The sequence below is a fragment of the Nerophis ophidion genome, linkage group LG03, assembly GCF_033978795.1.
Source record: "Nerophis ophidion isolate RoL-2023_Sa linkage group LG03, RoL_Noph_v1.0, whole genome shotgun sequence".
In the NCBI taxonomy this organism is placed as follows: Eukaryota; Metazoa; Chordata; class Actinopteri; order Syngnathiformes; family Syngnathidae; genus Nerophis; species Nerophis ophidion.
This window is the reverse complement of record NC_084613.1, coordinates 54,273,225-54,292,052: the sequence shown is the minus strand read 5'-3', so window position 1 is coordinate 54,292,052 and position 18,828 is coordinate 54,273,225. Positions and strand designations below refer to the sequence as shown.

Below are 18,828 nucleotides of genomic sequence, written 5' to 3'. Positions count from 1 at the left end.
ATCAATACAGAAACCATATTAAAACAAAAAAATGTATTTTCCCCCCTCATCTTTTTCCATTTTTTCATATATTTTTGAAAAGGCTCCAGAGAGCCACTCCAGAGCCGTGGGTTGCCGACCCCCGTCCTATACTGTATTTATATTATTCACATTTCAATAATGCTGAATAATAGACTATTAATATTATTTACATGTGAATAATGCTGTATAATAGACAGTCCATCCGTCCATCCATTTTCTACCGCGTATTCCCTTTGGGGTCGCGGGGGCACTGGTGCCGATCTCAGCAACAATCGGGTGGAAGGCGGCGTACACCCTGGACAAGTCGCCACCTCATCGCAGGGCCAACGCAGTTAGACAGACATTCACACTCGGGCCCATTTAGTGTTGCCAATCAACCTATCCCCAGGTGCATGTCTTTGTAAGTGGGAAGAAGCCCGAGTACCCAGAGGGAACCCACGCAGTCACGGGGAGGGCATGCAAACTCCACACAGAAAGATCCCGAGCCCTGGATTGAACCCTGGACTACTCACTGTGAGGCAGACGCAGTATACCACCTTCCACCGTGCTGGCCTATATAATAGACTGTATTTATATTATTCACATGTAAAAAATACCTAAGATTTTATTGTTTATTGTGAGCGAACTGTGGTGCTGAATTTCCCCCAGGGATCAATAAAGTACTTTCTATTCTATTCTAAGTGTTTTGGGGATTGTGTGCAGAATTTTGGGGGGGTGACATGTGCTAACATTTTCTTGTGCACTTATTTTAAAGACCTACTGAAATTAGATGTTCTTATTTAAACGGGGATAGCAGGTCCATTCTATGTGTCATACTTGATCATTTTGCGATATTGCCATATTTTTGCTGAAAGGATTTAGTAGAGAACATCCACGATAAAGTTCACAACCTTTGGTCGCTAACAGAAAAGCCCTGCCTTTACCGAAAGTCGGAGACGATGACGTCACAGGTTAATGGCTCCTCACATCTTCACATTGTTTTTAATGGGAGCCTCCAACAAAAAGAGCTATTCGGACCGAGAAAACGACAATTTCCCCATTAATTTGAGCGAGGATGAAAGATTTGTGTTTGAGGATATTGATAGCGACGGACTACAAAAAAACAAAAAAAAAACACAATTGCATTGGGACGGATTCTGATGTTTTTAAACACATTTACTAGGATAATTCTGGGAAATCCCTTATCTTTCTATTGTGTTGCTAGTGTTTAAGTGAGTTTAATATTACGTGATAGTCGGAGGTGTGTCTCCACGGGTGTCCTGACGCCAATGTCTCAGGGGAGTCGACGGCAGCTATGGACGGCAAAAGCTCAGCTTTTCTCCGGTAAGAAGCGACTTTTCAACCACAATTTTCTCACCGAAACCTGCTGGTTGACATTCCGTCGTGATTCATGTTCGCTTGACCGCGCTCTGATCCATAGGAAAGTTTCACCTCCCGGAATTTTAAACAAGGAATCACCGTGTGTTTGTCTGGCTAAAGGCTAAAGCTTCCCAACTCCATCTTTCTAATTTGACTCCTCCAATATTAATTGAACAAATTGCAAAAGATTCAGCAACACAGATCTCCAAAATACTGTGTAATTATGCGGTTAAAGCAGACGACTTTTAGCTGTGTGTGTGCGCAGCGCTCATACTTCCTAAAAACCTGTGACGCCTTGCGTACACGTCATCATTACACAACGTATTCAAGACGAAACTCCCAGGAAATTTAAAATTGCAATTTAGTAAACTAAAAAGGCCGTATTGAAATGTGTTGCAATGTTAATATTTCATCATTGATGTATAAACTATCAGACTGTGTGGTGGGTAGTAGTGGGTTTCAGTAGGCCTTTAAGGCATTTGTGTTTTGTTGGGTTCTTTCTGTGTCTGGAGTCTGGAGCTTTTGGACATTGCAGCACATTCGGCCACTGGAGAGGAGCGCACACACAAAGCATTGATTGCACTGTCTGACATCTTGCTGCCAAGTGCACCATTTGTATAGGGGAGGGGTCAAGCAGGGGACATTCCCCTTTGTGTAAAAAAAGATGGAGGCAGCTGTGTGCAAGTCAGGACCCAGAAGTGGTTTTCATGATAATAACAAAAAAAACAACTTGAATAAAAAGGCAGCATGCTGAGTAATCATTCTTTTCAGTCACACTCGTTTTAGTGACTCGCCTAGCAACTGTGGGTTGCCATGTCAGAAACACCAGCTTGTACCACTGTTGTGAAGCTCGGACGTGACGTGGCAGGCAAACACCGGGTTTCTACCTTTCAAGAGTTGTGTCGTGCGTGGACAAACAGTACATGATAGCACCGGTATGACATGTTTCTTTAAGCAGGGCAGTGTCAACGTGCTTCTCCTCACTCAACGGGTGCTCATGTTCTGACTACAGGTCAAGTTCAAAAGCACTTCCGTTGCCCACTCAAGTTATTCCAGTTCGGTGCCGTGTTAACCAGGCTTGACTTTAAAGTAGTGCCAACAAGTGTCGTTGGCCATTTAAGATACGCGCCGCTGTTAGCTGTGTGCCGGGGATGTTAGAGCATGCTAGCACCTTGTGTTGATGGACGTACGCCGAGTGGACGTGACATGTACTTACTTTTATGTCTGCCGCCTCCCCACGACTGTTTGGCGATGCTGGGGCTGCGTATTATCGCTCTTCCGGCGGATTTCAAAGCGTCCATGTTGCGGTGTACAAAAAAAAAAAAAAGTGGGGCAAACCCCCGTCAAGCCTCACAGTGTGTATCGAAACGGCGGCACTCCTTTAACTTTTCTCATCTGTTCGTGTGCCTTCCGCTCCGTGTTTCGATCGATGGCGGATAAACACGCTCTGCCCCCTGGGCGGTGTCACATATGCAAATTGATCGGATAATATGCGTGACGTCCGTTTGTGGAAAAACGTAAGGGGAGCGGTTGTAGTGAGGATGCTTGTAACCGGGCGGGCGGTGCTTAGGATTATTATTATTATTTATTTATTTATTTATTTTTCAAAGGTTTATTTATAAATTTCAACAATTATAAACAGTAAGTCAAACAACAATATAAAACATTATGAAAACAGTACAAAACAGCGCCAGTTCAAAATAATAAAAATAGAATACAAAAATATATATATATATAATAAACAAAATGCAAAACCGTAGGCTTATTCAGATTCATCAAACAACTTAAATTTGGAACACAGCATCATCGTTTTCACAGCTTTTTTGTTGTTAGAGGTAGAGAGCGTTTTAATGTAAAGTTCCAGATCTTTTTTAAAGGCACAAAAGATAGGACGGGTATTAAGAAACTTACATTTATGAATATAAAACTTAGCCAATAAAATAATGAGGTTGCAAAGGTAGAATTCCTTTTCAAATTTTTGTTCATTTAGTGTAAAACCAAAAATCACATCTTTAAAGTAAAGCACAAATTTGTCATAAATATTGTCCAGGAGTGCTTAGGATTATTAGACGCTCACGCACACTTCCAATGTGCGGTACGAGTGCCCATTTGTTTGCCTTTGAGTTTATTTCGAAATGCATGCATACAACATGATACATCACGTATTCCAGTTTTTCTTTTCAACATGTTCGAAAAGGAGAAGGAAGAAGCAGAATTTATTTAATCCTACCCATTTATTTTACATAACAGTTGGTAAAACTTTTGTTCACTTCCTGTTCTCAATTTCTATGTGATTACAGCAGTGTTTTTCAACCAGAGATACAGTCTGGTGTGCCATCCATCCATCCATCTTCTTCCGCTTATCCGAGGTCGGGTCGCGGGGGCAGCAGCCTAAGCAGGGAAGCCCAGACATCCCTCTTCCCAGCGAGTTCGTCTAGCTCCTCCCAGGGGATCCCGAGGGCTTCCCAGGCTAGCCGGGAGACATAGTCTTCCCAACGTGTCCTGGGTCTTCCCCGTGACCTCCTACCGGTTGGACGTGCCCTAAACACCTCCCTATGGAGGCGTTCGGGTGGCATCCTGACCAGATGCCCAAACTACCTCATCTGGCTCCTCTCGATGTGGAGGAGCAGCGGCTTTACTTTGAGTTTCTCCCGGATGACAGAGCTTCTCACCCTATCTCTAAGGGAGAGCCCGCCACCTGGCAGAGGAAAGTAATTTCGGCCACTTGTACCAGTGATCTTATCCTTTCGGTCATGACCCAAAGCTCATGACCATAGGTGTGCCGTGGGAGATTATCTAGTTTCACCTATTTGGGTTACAAATATTTTTTGCAAACCAGTAATTATAGTTTGCGAATGATGTGTTGTTGTTGAGTGTCTGTACTGTCTAGAACTCGGCAGAGTAATCGTGTAATACTCTTCCATATCAGTAGGTGGCAGCCGGTAGCTAATAGCTCTGTAGGTGTCCTAAACAGCAGGAGGCAGTGTCGAAGGTAAAATTGTCTCTAATGCTTAAACCAAAAATAAACAAAAGGTGAGCGCCCCTAAGAAAATGCATTGAAGCTTAGGGAAGGCTGTCCACAACAACACTAAAACTGAACTGGCTACAAAGTAAACAAAAACAGATTGCTGGACGACAGCAAAGACTTACTGTGGAGCAAAGACGGCGTCCACAATGTACATCCGAAAATGACAATCAACTATGTCCCAACAAAGAAGGATAAAAACAACAGAAGAATGTTTGACTGCTACAACAAAGTAGATGCGGGAAATATCGCTCAAAGGAAGACATGAAACTACTACAGGAAAATACATCTGCGGTCCTCTCCAAGGTTTCTCATTGCCATCCCACTGGGTTGAGTTTTTCCTAGCCCTGATGTGGGATCTGAACTGCGAATGTCGTTGTGGCTTGTGAAGCCCTTTGAGACACTTATGATTTAGGGCTATATAAATAACATTGATTGATTGATTGATTGATTGATTGATTGATTGATTGATTGATTGATTGATTGATTGATTGATTGATTGATTGATCACCCAGGACCTCAAGTGGGAGCCGACTATCAGCTGCTTCATCATTTAGGCCCAGTAGAGGATGTACTTCCTGCGGCAGCTGAGGGAACATAAGGTGCCGACCAAGATGCTGGTGCATCTACTTGGCCATCATCGAGTCCATCCTCACCTCCGCCATCACCGTGTGGTTCCCCGGCGCCACAGCCTGGGACAAGTATCGACTGCAGCGCATCGTACGTGCTGCTGAGAAGGGTATTGGCTGCGAGCTCCCATCCCTCCAGGGCCTGTTCTCCTCCAGGACCAGGAGACGTGTGGGTCGGATCACAGCTGACTCTTCTCACCCTGGACACAAACTATTCTCCCGTCTCCCCTCAGGAAGGAGACTACGGTCCACCCAGACCCACACCTCCCGCCACCTGAACAGTTTTTTCCCCTCGGCCATCAGACACATGAACAATACCAAGATCTGATAGCCCAGTTACAGCTTATTTTACAGTATAACCTTTTCTGTGTTACACGTGTTTTATGTTGCACGATTGTGCCAAGAAAAATTCCTAGTTTGTGAACTCGTTCTCAAGCAATTGCAAAAAAACGATCCTGATCCTGATTCTGATTCTGATATCAATCCATCTATCCAGTGTCCGAACAAGTCAGAGCCAGGCGTGCCCAATGAAGGGCCCCCCTAAATCATTTTATTTAACAATATACACATGATTCTCTGGGTTTACCATTAATAATTGCATATGTTTTTGTTGTTTTACTTTTGTGGCTGTGTGTACACGTGGCTGGTTGCATCAGCTCTGCTCTTTTAATGTCTTTAATGTCCTTTGTGTTCTTTGATATTTCCCTCTTACAAACATGTTTCTGTGTGCTTATGGCTATGAATGGCTATGTTTTTTTTTTCTTCCTTGGTCTCAGGCTTGGACTGAATCCCCCTCACCCGCCCCTTCCGCAGCGTTTACCTGTTTTTCACCTTTTTTATAAGGGCCGCTGGAAGTTGGCAGACCCGTCAGGGATCTTGTTCTGTCTCCCTGTAATGTTTGTCTGATCTTGAATGGGATCGTGCTGAAAATCTTAATTTCCCCCCGGGGATTAATAAAGTATTTATGATTATGATTCTGAAGCGCTAACCAGGTTTTGAAAAGTTAGCAAGCCAGCCACTTGCTGAAATTCCCCATTTCCCCAACAAGCATTTATTTTCTTACTATTACGACAGCATTAACATGTTCACAGGATGTCCATCCATCCATCCATCCATTTCTACCGCTTGTCCCTTTCGGGGTCGCGGGGGGTGCTGAAACCTATCTCAGCTGCATTCGGGCGGAAGGCAGTGTACGCCCTGGACAAGAAGTAAAAAAAATATTAAAGGGTATCTAAACTTATTTTTTCAATTTTGCCTATCATTCACAATCCTTATGTAAGACAAGAAAAAACATATGTGTTTGTTTTTTTACGCATTCTGAGTCGTAAATAAACACTAGCGAAATCCCAACTATCCTAATTTTAACAATGGAATCAATCGGAGTGCCTTTTTTATGCCCACAAAGCCCCCTAAATAAGAATTAGCTGATCAGAAGTCATTTTTTAAATGGTATCTCTTTAAAACATGCTGTAAAAATGCATATCTAATATAATAGCCACAAAGAAGAGGATACATTTTTAATTAGGATACAATAAAAAAAATAGTTAAAAGATTCTGTGGAATAATAAATAAACATCCTACTAGGAATGCAAATGACACATGTGTTTGGAAATAAATGACTGATTTAAACATTTAAGAAAAAGACAAATCATAGAATGATATTTGTATCCTTTAGATGCATTTAAAATAAGATAAGTCAATTATCTAAATAGATTGTATGTTATTTAGAATGTGTACAGTAGATAGCAAGTTATCTCCAATGTGTCAGGAAGCTGAAGGAACTATTTGCTTTTCACTCTTGTCAGGCTCAAACACCGATGACATCTATTAAAAAAGACAAAAGGCAAAGAATCAAACAGAGACAGAATTACATTTGGACTCAGATCTTGAGGAGAGACATGGCCACTGTACACTTCGTACAGTCCTGCACTAAGCTTTGACGAAAAAGGTTTACGTCTCCTCTTTTATTTAGATATTCAATGTTTACGCAAAAACACATGGCACAACATAAATGGGGTGTATGTAAACAGTCATTGTTTTCGGTCACATTAAAGACAAAAGAAGAAGATGCCTCGGGCTTGGGCTTGTCCTGGATTCAGCTTCGGCAGGTGTTTGAGGACAATATATAACCCCTCCCGTCGCATTCCAACGTACACATCGGAATCTTCCAAGACTTTGCTTGGTCGAACAAGGACAGCTCTCATCTGTTCAATGGAAACTCAGAGACCGGAAAGTTTTTTGATAATTTACACACAATTTTTCTAACAACTCTAAATTGTCTATGACTGGTCCTCGAATTCATCCTGCAGGGCAGACAGTCTAATGTTATCCAAATCCCAAAGTGTCCACAGTTCTGCCCGCATCCTCCAATCATTTGTGGCAGCTTTCGGGTACTTTGAAGACTGCCAGCAACTTCCAATTTGTCGACATACCAGAGCAACACTTACTCCAATCAGTAGATGTCCTGTTTTCATAACTCCGAATCGGTGGATATTTTCACTTCCTCGACTGAAAGGGTCGCCAGGCACGCCGCACTCCTTCTTCTCCTAAGAGTCCGTCGCGTGTCCAGCAACAACCGCTCCGTCAAGACAAGCAGGTTGCCCCAAACCCGAGATCTTGTCAATTTCGTTGAGGCCAGTTAATTAGTTCCAATGTTTACATTTGGAGAGCAGTGCAAAAAGAGGCAACAAGAAAGTTGAAAAAAGACCAGACAAGCAAGCAGGAGAGATAAGGGGGAGGAAAGGGAAGCGTCTGCCCTCGATGAGTGCCAGTGAGAAAGAAGCTTTCCTTATAATCATGATTTTAGGTAAGAAATTAGTTCAGTAATGCACTTAAGCATAAAGAACATGAGTCAAATTCACTGCTAACAGCTCAAAAGGTGGAAAGCAAACTTCAAATTAAAAGCATAAGTATTAATCCATCCATCCATTATTTTCTACCGCTTATCCCTTTCGGGGTCACGGGGGGTGCTTGCAGCCTATCCCAGCTACAATTGGGCGGAAGGCGGCGTACACCCTAGACAAGTCGCCACCTCATTGCAGGGCCAACACAGGTAGACAACATTCACACTCACATTCACACACTATCCATCCATCCATCCATTTCCTACCGCTTATTCCCTTTTAGGGTAGCGGGGGGCACTGGCGCCTATCTCAGCTACAATTGGGCGGAAGGCGGGATACACCCTGGACAAGTCGCCACCTCATCGCAAGGCCAACACAGATAGACAACATTCACACTCACATTCACACACTAGTATTAAACTAATTTGTATTAAATTGCTTCTCTGCTAAGCAAAGGTAAAGTTTTTATTTATTAGTATGATATTGTAAATTGACATTGTTAATTGTTGCAATGTAATGTTTACCTTTTTTATGGTCATACGGGGAAGTAAAGACAATATCGTATTTTGCTATGTATTAACATACAATTTGCTATTTTTTGATCAAATTAATTATGATTGATTCATTAATTTCAAGGGTGTCCAAAGTGCAGTTTAATAATAGCATTAAATGAAAAACACACATACATATGAAAAAGGCATGAAAATGGTGTAATGTAAGGAGGTGGGTTTTCCTCTAAACATATATATTGCCTTAACATATTGAATGCGTTTTTAGCTTTTTTGTTCAACTTTTTACAAGTTTTTTGGACACCCCTGTTTTTGATAGTACCATTAGAGCAGTGGTTCTCAACCTTGTTGGAGGTACCGAACCTCAACAGTTTCATAAGCGCATTCACCGAACCCTTCTTTAGTGAAAAAGAAAATGTTTTTTTTTTTCAAATTCAAGACAAAGTTATACGTTTTTGGTAACATTTTAGTATGGGGAATATATTTTAAGTAACAAAGACTTAACTTAGAGTTATTTGGACACTAGGGGAACATATTTTAAGTAATAAAGACTTAATTTAGGGTTATTTGGTTAGGGTTAGGGTTAAGGTCAGGTTTAGGGTTATTTGGTTAGGGTTGGGGTCGGGGTTAGGGTTATAATAAGGCCATGCTGAATAAGGCATTAATAAGTACTTAATAATGACTAGTTAAGAGCCAATATGTTACTAATTTGCATGTTAATAAGCAACTAATTAATGGTGAATATGTCCCCCATTCTAAAGTGTTACCATGTTTTTTCTACCGGTGCACAAAATGAACCGTGTATGAACATCACCTTGTTCAAACAACGAAACCAACACAGTGCGTAAACTCACAACAAATTACACGACTGAAAATCAGTCAGCTGTTGCCGTATCTCTAATACGCCAATAGCGAGAAGTTTGTATTTACACGATGATTTGGGTGTGTTTTGACCTCCGCCGAAACCCTAGGGTTCGATCGAACCCAGGTTAAGAACCACTGCATTAGCGTGACGGTGCACCTGTTACCATAAGTAGACAAAAGAGAGAATAATGGGTGCTAATAAGGTAAATTAAATATGATTAGAGAATAGCATAATATGTTTTGAAAATATAAATAATGAATCTGATTTGGTTTTCATTGGTTGGCTTCGACATATTTTCTTCATCAATAAACCCTTGTAATTAGTTCAGCAGTTTAAAATAAATCACTGTGGCTTTAAAAAAAAATCTCGTCAGACTGCATTTTAGAGATGTTGACAAGCTCAGAGATAAATGTGCAACAGAAAAGTCCTTTAGGAACTTCAAGTGTTACATAACTTCTCTCACTCGCCTTAAATAATAGTGATGCAACAATGGCTTCATTCAGAAGCAACAATTATAAAACAGGATTATTACTATATTTTGAAAAATGTATATTTGAGTGCAGTGACGATAAGAAACAATAACAATTTTACCAAGGCATGTAAGATATTGGAAAATATAACAACTCCTTCAGTTGTAAGCACACAAAAAGCCGTGTGAATGTTGCACAGCTGATATACATTAAATGGATTCATTCTGTTGGATTTCCAGAAGACATAAGGCCTTTTTATGATCTGTTAATTCCACATCAAGCTTGCCTCTCCCAAACTGGGCAGTGCCAAATTGGAACAAAATACATAATACTGTGGAGCAAAATACTGTACAGAGGATTTAGGACAAAACAAATATATGCTTAGTGGACATAGCTGCTGTTAAAGCACTAGAAATGACTAAGGAGCTTTACCCCGGTTTGTTCCCTCAGCATAGGTTTATCCAGAGCATTTGACCAACCAAACCTGCCATGTGACAAAAGCGCTGAGCAAATTCTTCTTTCATGCATTGAATATGTGTCGGTATCCAAAGGCATCAGATAATAATAATAATGTAATCAGTAAGATCAGAATGTTTGCAGGCTTGGGCTCCTTTCTTTAAAAAATCCAAAAGCAAAGCTTCAGTGTAGGGTCAAACTGTTGAGTAAAATGTGAGGGAAAATGTGCAAAGTGCAAAGCGTTGTTTTGGTTACGAGTATCAACATTTGTCTTTCGTCTCCACTTTTTGTGGGGGGGTTTTAAGTCACAATGTGTTCCTACAACACGCCAATAACATTTTTTAAAAGTTATAGGCCACAAATTGCACCCCAGTCGCACTTTAGACAACTCTATTGTAGGCACATCCATATTATCTCTTAACATGTGAGTTTGAGTTTGAGTTTATTTGGAACATGCAAGCATACAACATGATACATCACAATTTCCAGTTTTTCTACTCAACATGTTCGAAAAGGACTAGGACGAAGCAGATCTTATTTAATCCTACCCCTTTTCCTTTGCATAGAAGTTGCTAAATCTTTTGTTCACTTCCTGTTCTCAATGTATTCACAATATACTTCATAAGTAATAACAATAAAAATAAATACATAACAATTGGTGAAGTAAGTTATATTTCATATGGTGAGATGAGTAAGATTATGTGTGTCAGCCATTAGGTACTTTAAAGTTTTTTTTGTTTAAAAAGTCACAGATGTGGGATCTGAATCTGAACCGAGGATGTCATTGTGACTTGTGCAGCCCTTTGAGACACTTGTGATCTAGGGGCCGGGCTATATAAACGAACATTGATTGATTGATTGACGGTTTCACGGTGGCAGAGGGGTTAGTGCGTCTGCCTCACAATACGAAGGTCCTGAGTAGTCCTGGGTTCAATCCTGGGCTCGGGATCTTTCTGTGTGGAGTTTGCATGTCCTCCCCGTGACTGCGTGGGTTCCCTCCGGGTACTCCGGCTTCCAAAGACATGCACCTGGGGATAAGTTGATTGGCAACAAGAAATTGGCCCTAGTGTGTGAATGTGAGTGTGAATGTTGTCTGTCTATCTGTGTTGGCCCTGCGATGAGATGGTGACTTTTCCAAGGTGTACCCAGCCTTCTGACAGATTGTAGCTGAGATAGGCACCAGCGCCCCCCGCTGGTTTCTATAGAAAATGGATGGAGGGATGGATGATTGATTGACATTGAAAAAAACTGCCCAATTACTACTACCGAGCAGCCAGTATTATTGGACGATGACTCAGCTAAATGAGCTCCATAGTACACTTGTAAAATATTATCTAAATTATTTTCAATATTATGTTCGTGTATCATCCCTTACACTGAAGCAGCACTTTATTATACTATCTTTGTTACTCCCCTGGCTCGGTGCCCTCTTTCGCCTGTGGGTTTTGTTTACATTCTTCTAAAAAAAACAAAAACAAAAAACATGTTTTTGTAAAAACAAAAACAAAAAACATGTTTTTGTAGTATCTCTTCTCTACTATGTACGTGTATATACTGTATGTGTTATATATACATTTTTTCGCAATAAAATATATTAAAGATTAACTTGTGATATGCATGTTGTAGTCAGGACTGGGGCAGCACGGTGTCAGAGGGGTTAGTGCGTCTGCCTCACAATACTGAGTAGTCCTGGGTTCAATCCCGGGCTCTGGATCTTTCGGTGAGTTTGCATGTCTTCCCCGTGACTGCGTGGGTTCCCTCCGGGTACTCCGGCTTCCTCGCACCTCCAAAGACATGCACCTGAGGATAGGTTGATTGGCAACACTAAATTGGCCCAAGTGTGTGAATGTTGTCTATCTGTGTTGGCCCTGTGATGAGATGGCGACTTGTCCAGGGTGTACCCCGCCTTCCGCCCGATTGTAGTTGAGATAGGCTCCAGTATTACAACTAGGTACCGCTGCAGACCACAGTTGAAAAACAGGTATTTTTTTAGCGGCTCTCAAGGGGTCGCTCGAGGACCAACAATGGCCCCGGCCCTATAGTTAAGAATCACTGCTCTTAAACAATTGCCCAATTAAGTCATGTAAAAAAAAATGTTTATTAAATATCAACACAAGGCAATAACCAGACTGGTATTCTGCAAGAAAAAAAAAACTTTATTCCTTGTAAACCTCACAGAGCGAGAGTGCAACCAAGGTCAGACCTGGGGTGATAAAGGGGGGCTGTGAGGGGGAGGGGGGGGGCTAGGTGGAGAGAGCAGTGACTGGGCATTGAAAACAAAAAAAAAAAACACTTTTCTAAACTTTCAACAATCAGTTGACCAACTGGCTAGAGTCTAGACTGGTATTTTCACAACACTTGTTTCAAGAGCCATTGACAGCATTCAAGCAGAAAAAAAACTCATATACAGAAGTTGCAAACCACACAAACACGCACAACAATGACCCATTTGATGATGATGATGATGAATCCTTATCAGACTCAAAGCCTTTTGCTCCATGCAAGGAAATGAATTTCTGGTACTTTGAAACCCAGTTGAAAATAATGTAACATTCACGAGAAGAGCTGCAATGTCCTATAGTCTCTTTGCTGGAAACTACACACATGCTACTCCAAACAGGTCATTTGACTTTTCTTTTTTTTTCCAAAAATGTCATCCAATGTGTTTGCAGTACATTCTTGAACGCACTACTAGAGAGGAAGTAGAATTGCATTCTTGGAACACAAACTGAATGGTTAGGGGGGTCAATTAAATACAGTTCCTTTAACTCCAATATTTAGTTTTTGGAGTTCTCAAAGCTCTGATTCACATTGCACGGCCCTTTTAAGTTTTTTTGTTTCCCTTTCAAATATGTTTTCTGCAGCGCAACATAAAAGTTGAAAAAGAAACAACATAGGCAGCATAGCTGAGTGATGAGTGCAGTAGAAGGAGGCCTTGTCCAAAAACTGACACGCAACCAGGACCAAATCTTTTTTTTTCCCAACTAAATGACACCTTCAAGTGCTCAAGAGATTTTCACATTGTTCTGAAGAAAAAATAAATTAATTAATCAGCACCAGAAAACAATTTCCATTTCAAATTTTCTTTCTTGGCCCTTTGGCCAAATAACTGATGGGAAATTTGAAGTTTGCAATTGATTCTTTAGCTCAAAATGTCCTCAATCAAGGCACTGTAATCATGAGACCGGCTGAAATACTATGCAAAAATAATGACCAACTTATCCAGCACTCTTAAACTCAAAGCTCACTCCAAAATACAACATAGAAAATTGGAACATTTATACATGTTTTTTAATAGCAGTCTGCCTGTATTTATGTCATAAGGGCCTGATTCTGAGCGTTCTGACCACATCCAGCTCGAGTCTTAAAAAAAGATCCGCTAAGACAAAAATCACTCAACGCATCTTAAAAACAATAACCCTCAAGCAGCGGAGAGCAGGGTTCGTGTATTAAGTGTCTGATTGTAAATTAAAATAATAAAGTAAACAACTAAGTAGGTCTGTGCTAATGTTCGCACTACATTCCTGATTGTACAATTGTTTCCTTATTAACTTGGGAAAAGGGGGTATATAGCCTGGGATCCGTTTGATGGTTTAGAAGGGACTTTTCCACCTCTAAATCATAAAACAGTCAGTCCCAAGAACCAAAGTGCAGCTTGTTGGCTGTATTGGTAGATGACAGCGAATCGATACATCCCCCAATCTGTGAGGTTTCACTAAACACTCATGGGGAAAAAAAACGTTCTAATCAAATTGATCTCTGGTTTATTTTTTTTTTTTGTATTTTGTTTCAACTACACACAATACAACAACCTCCTGACCTGGCAAGGAAATAAGAAAGAGCCAAGAAAAAAAATATTCTCAGCCGCAGACATGCCGAGCAGATTGAAGGGTGACTGGCCAGGGAACCCCCCCACGTCCCCCCAAAAACAGAAAAAGGGCGAATGGAAGGAGGGATAGCATAAAGCAGTCACTTTTTGAGGGGCTGATAAACTGAGGCGTTGGGGTCCAGACCAGAGGGGTTGGTGTCCATGAACTTGGAGGAGTAGTGGGGGGCCATAGGGGTCATGCTGCTGGTGTCTGTTGTGTATGAGATGCTGGGCATGACAGCCATCACTTCGGCTATCTTCTGTTTCAGATCTTTTATTTCTTGGTCTTTCTGAAGGATCTGACCTGAGGACAGATACCAACAAGTGAGTTGAAAAACAACACAAACATGTGGGTCCTTAAAAAAGGTAACAATAACTGGGTTTCCATTACCCCTCGAAATGCGCAAAACCTAAATATCGAATTGAGAAACTGGTAAACACATTTTGAAAAACCTCTCAAACATCACAAAAACTTTTTTGCGCTTTCATGAAGTAGTTTTTGAGACGTTTCGATATTGAAGTTTTCCACAAAAGCATGATGGAAAAACTTTTTTCACATTTGTGTAGTTGCACCCAATTGGCGGGGCAATCAATGCGGGCGGGCGGCCGGGATGTCTTGGTTTTGCTTTGATTGGTCGGTCGGAGTCGAGAGAGACAGCATCGCCACAGAGGGCCGTCTCGCTGGTCACTCTCCGCAGCCTCGGAGAGACCTACATGCCCAAACAAGTTTCAAGGGCGCTGGAAGAATGGTGCCTTTGAGCGATTACCCGCTGCATTCATCTTTTATTGACATCACGGCAACAGCAGTGGCTGCAATATCTTCCTCACAGTGGAGTATCACGGGATGAGATTTTACGAGAAAAATGGCTCATGACGCAAAACATACTTAAATGGAAATACCTACAAGTCGCAAATGTACTTTATCAGAATTTTTGAAATATCGCTTTTATTTAGCGAAAACCTGCAATGTAATTGCAGTTATTGAGACTATCGCAGTGACCTAATTTGAGGCTGAATTTTACATCTATTGCAATGACAGAAAAGCTACCTCAAACCAGCACACTAAAATAGCCCTTTCTCCTTTTTCTTGTATGATGCATCGCTATCATTCAGCTACTACAGCAATAGCAGAATTAGATGTATTGGCCAAGTAAGTTTAACACACAAGAAATTTGACTTGGTAGACTACAACTCAAATGTTTCGTAGACCAAATTTTCCAGAAAACTATGGCTCGTTCTGACGGCCTTCTCCCTTTACTATTACGTAGTCTTTTTTTTTGGATATTGAGGAGAACCAGCGTCTTCTACAACAGATATTTTATTATGGTCTATCTATTTTGTCAAGAGTTACAGCAGTAATCTGCTGTTTTTAAGAACATACTGTAAAAAGCTAGTCGAATATCTTCTCTATGACAGCACTCTGGCGTTTTGAAGACTTTGCTACAAAAATGTGAGTCTCTCACAACTTTTTTTGAACTGAACTTGTGGGCCACCAGTTGAATAGCCCAAATGATGAAAAATAGAGGACCTAAAAAGGAACCTTGAGGAACACTACTAGTATAACTATAACAAATGACTACTGGGTGCATCTGAAGTAAACAAGCTACAGTAACACCTTAGTTGCAATAATCACATTACAAAATTTAACTGCCAAAAAGTAGAGAACTTATAGGGGTGCATCAAAGTACTCCTGAGTTATGTAAATCACAAGTTTGGACCCCATTGTTCTATATTTGCTACCAAGGTTAAAATGTCAATGCAAGGATCTGCCAATGTGTTTATTGTGGTCCAAGTTCCTCTACACAACAGGAGGAAGCTTGTCTTTTTAGGAAATTACTACAAAAATGCCTGGCTGACTAGTTTTGAACCGAACTCATGGAGTCATTTCTGGGCTGGATTTGGCCCTCGGGCCACCAGTTATACAGAATTGATCTTTTCTGTTGACCGAAATCATTTCCACACCACAGCAAGCATGTACAAAATTCTTAAATTATTTAATAATATCCTCCAAATTCAACTTGAGTTCCAAAAATTTGAATGATAATTGAGGTTGTGAACAAGAAGTTCAATTAAAGTACCGTATTCTCCGCACTATAAGGCGCACCTAAAAACCTAACATTTTCTCAAAAGCTGACAGTGCGCCTTATAATCCGGTGCGCCTTGTATATGGAGCAATATTGAGCCACAACAGGTATCACAACTACGGTAAGCAGCCGCCGATTTCATTTTCCCCCGTAGGAGAAGCGCGCGGTGCATGCTGGGATATATGACTGCGCCAGGCCGTACCGTTTCATTGTGTGTTTATGTAAAGACCCCAAAATGGCTCCTATTGAGAGACATGATTTCAGGAAAGCAGGAATTGTCATTGGAATGCTAGACAACAGCAGCGACACTGACTCCATTAACGACGTCTCGAAATGGTACAAAGCAATAACAACATATCAAAAACTCAACGTTGCTCGAACGTTAATATTCACACAACACAACACACAAAATAAACATGTAAAGCTCACTTTATTAAGTTATTCCTCATCCACGAATCCCTCGAATTCTTCTTCTTCAGTGTCCGAATTAAACATGCCACAAGAGGTCTCGCAACTACGGTAATAAGCCGTCTACCTTATTTTCCCCCATAGAAGAAGAAGTGCGCGTGCATGCTGGGATATATGACTGCGGGAGGCGTGCCGAGTTTAAAGTAAAGGCGATCAGTCACACAGTAGAACACGGGAATAGAGCAGCTGCGAAAGAATTTAACATTAACAGCAGCGACACTGACTCGTTTCATGACGACTTTGACGAGACGGAGGCGGGCATTTTGGATGCCGTATTCCCTCAACTGTTTGATTCGAACACTGAAGAAGAACAATTTGAGGGATTCGTGCATGAGGAATAACTTAATAAAGTGAGCTTTACATGTTTATTTTGTGTGACATTATCGTTTGAGCAACATTGAGTTATTGATATATTATTGCTTTGCACTATTTAGAGTGTTACTATATTGTGATTGCGCTAACGTTTGGTTTACCGTAACAGTATCAGACTGTTTTTTACGTATTTATTGAATTGTGGAAAATAATAAAACAGCTGTTTATTCATTTTGGGAGTGAACGGAATTGTCAAAACGCTGGTTTGTAATCTATTAATAAAGTTTGACTGACCTATCTGACTGTTTTGTTGACATTCCCTTTAGCGCAGCTCCATCTAAAGCAGGGGTCGGCAACCTTTACCACTCAAAGAGCCATTTTGACCCGTTTCACAAAATAAAGAAGATAATGGGAGACGCAACCATTATCGCTGAAATCTGCTAATGGTCACCCAGATAACAATAATAAGGGCGTACTATCAAGCCATCGCCTTTGACACCTGCTACAACATGTACAAACAGCTTGCCGGCTCAGTAACATGTTGTACGTGGTTTCCACTGATACACTTACACGACTGCAAGGCTGCAGCCATACAGGTTACACTGACGGTTGTGATATAAACAACTTTAACACTCTTACTAATATGCGCCACACTGTGAACCCACACCAAACAAGAATGACAAACACATTTCACAAGAACATCCTCACAGTAACACAACATAAATGCAATATAACAATTACCCAGAATCCCAAGCATGCATGACGCAACAGGCTATATTATACACCCCGCTAGCAACAACCACGAACCCCCCTTTCCCTCCGTACGTCGGTTGAGGTGGGTGGGGTTGGGGGCACGAGGGTTTATAATATAGCCTCGAAGAATCAAGGATGCTTGGGATACTGGGTAATTGTTATGTTGCGTTTATGTTGTGTTACTGTGAAGATGTTCTCCCGAAATGTGTTTGTCATTCTTGTTTGGTATGAGTTCGCAGTGTGGTGCATATTATGAGAGTGTTAAAGTTGTTTATATCACAACCGTCAGTGTAACCTGTATGGCTGTTGGCTATATGCCTTGCAATCTCGTACGTGTGACGATAGAAGCAGCGAGATGCATGCGTCCGGCCGGCACGCAGATAGCATGGTGTAAAGGCAGGCAATGATATGCTGTAAAGGATTTTTAAAGTAAAGCCATCACGGCAAGCCCTCAATATAGTAGTCCGAGTGACAAACGGAGAATGTTAACCCCGGGAGAGGTACCAAAATCCAGGAACCCCCAAAACGATGGGGCGATCGGCGATTATGCAGCTGAGCCACATCAGAGTGGCCAAAGAGCCGCATGTGGCTCCAGAGCAGCGGGTTGCCGACCCCTGATCTATAGGATGCATAGCATAACCCCAGCCTCTACTGTACCATCTATTCTATGCGCCTTATAATGCGGTGCGCCTTATACATGAACAAAATATTAAAATAGGCCATTCAATGAAGGTGCGCCTTATACCCCGGTGCGCCTTATAGTGCGGAAAGTACGGTAGTACAAAATTTGAATTGAAGGAAAACAATTGCAAATCTATGACAAAAAATTTGGGTATAATGCAGAATCAAGTTTCACAGTATTATTCCATTCTAGGGTTGATTGATTGATTGATACTTTTATTAGTAGATTGCACAGTACAGTACATATTCCGTACAATTGACCACTAAATGGTAACACCCGAATAAGTTTTTCAACTTGTTTAAGTCGGGGTCTACGTAAATCAATTCATGGTTTATCAATTCAGGGATATCATTGATGTAACGGTATTGTAGATACCGCAGTTTGCGGTTTCAAAGAGTTCACAATAAAGCAGTGACGATATCAAACAAAAACTTGGTGAGTAGGGGTGGGGAAAACATCGATTCGAATTTGAATCGCAATTCTT

The 18,828-nt window shown here is 41.2% G+C and overlaps 2 protein-coding genes across 5 annotated transcripts in view; both read right to left on the bottom strand.

Moving 5' to 3' along the window:
* ldlrap1b (low density lipoprotein receptor adaptor protein 1b) overlaps positions 1-2,838 on the bottom strand; it is a 69,238-nt gene extending 66,400 nt beyond the window's left edge. For 2 of the 3 annotated variants that reach the window (XR_009806182.1, XM_061895643.1), the window contains exon 1: positions 2,597-2,838. Coding sequence is in view for 2 of the 3 variants with exons in the window: in XM_061895643.1 (XP_061751627.1) it covers positions 2,597-2,681 (85 nt within the window). In the remaining variant the exon portion in view is untranslated. The remainder of the gene's footprint in view (positions 1-2,596) is intronic. The other variant, XM_061895642.1, reaches the window with a different exon arrangement.
* A 9,969-nt stretch (positions 2,839-12,807) lies between these two features.
* maco1b (macoilin 1b) overlaps positions 12,808-18,828 on the bottom strand; it is a 29,158-nt gene continuing 23,137 nt past the window's right edge. For both annotated transcript variants that reach the window (XM_061895637.1, XM_061895638.1), the window contains exon 11: positions 12,808-14,349. In XM_061895637.1, coding sequence (XP_061751621.1) covers positions 14,147-14,349 — 203 coding nt within the window. In that variant the 3' untranslated portion in view covers positions 12,808-14,146. The remainder of the gene's footprint in view (positions 14,350-18,828) is intronic.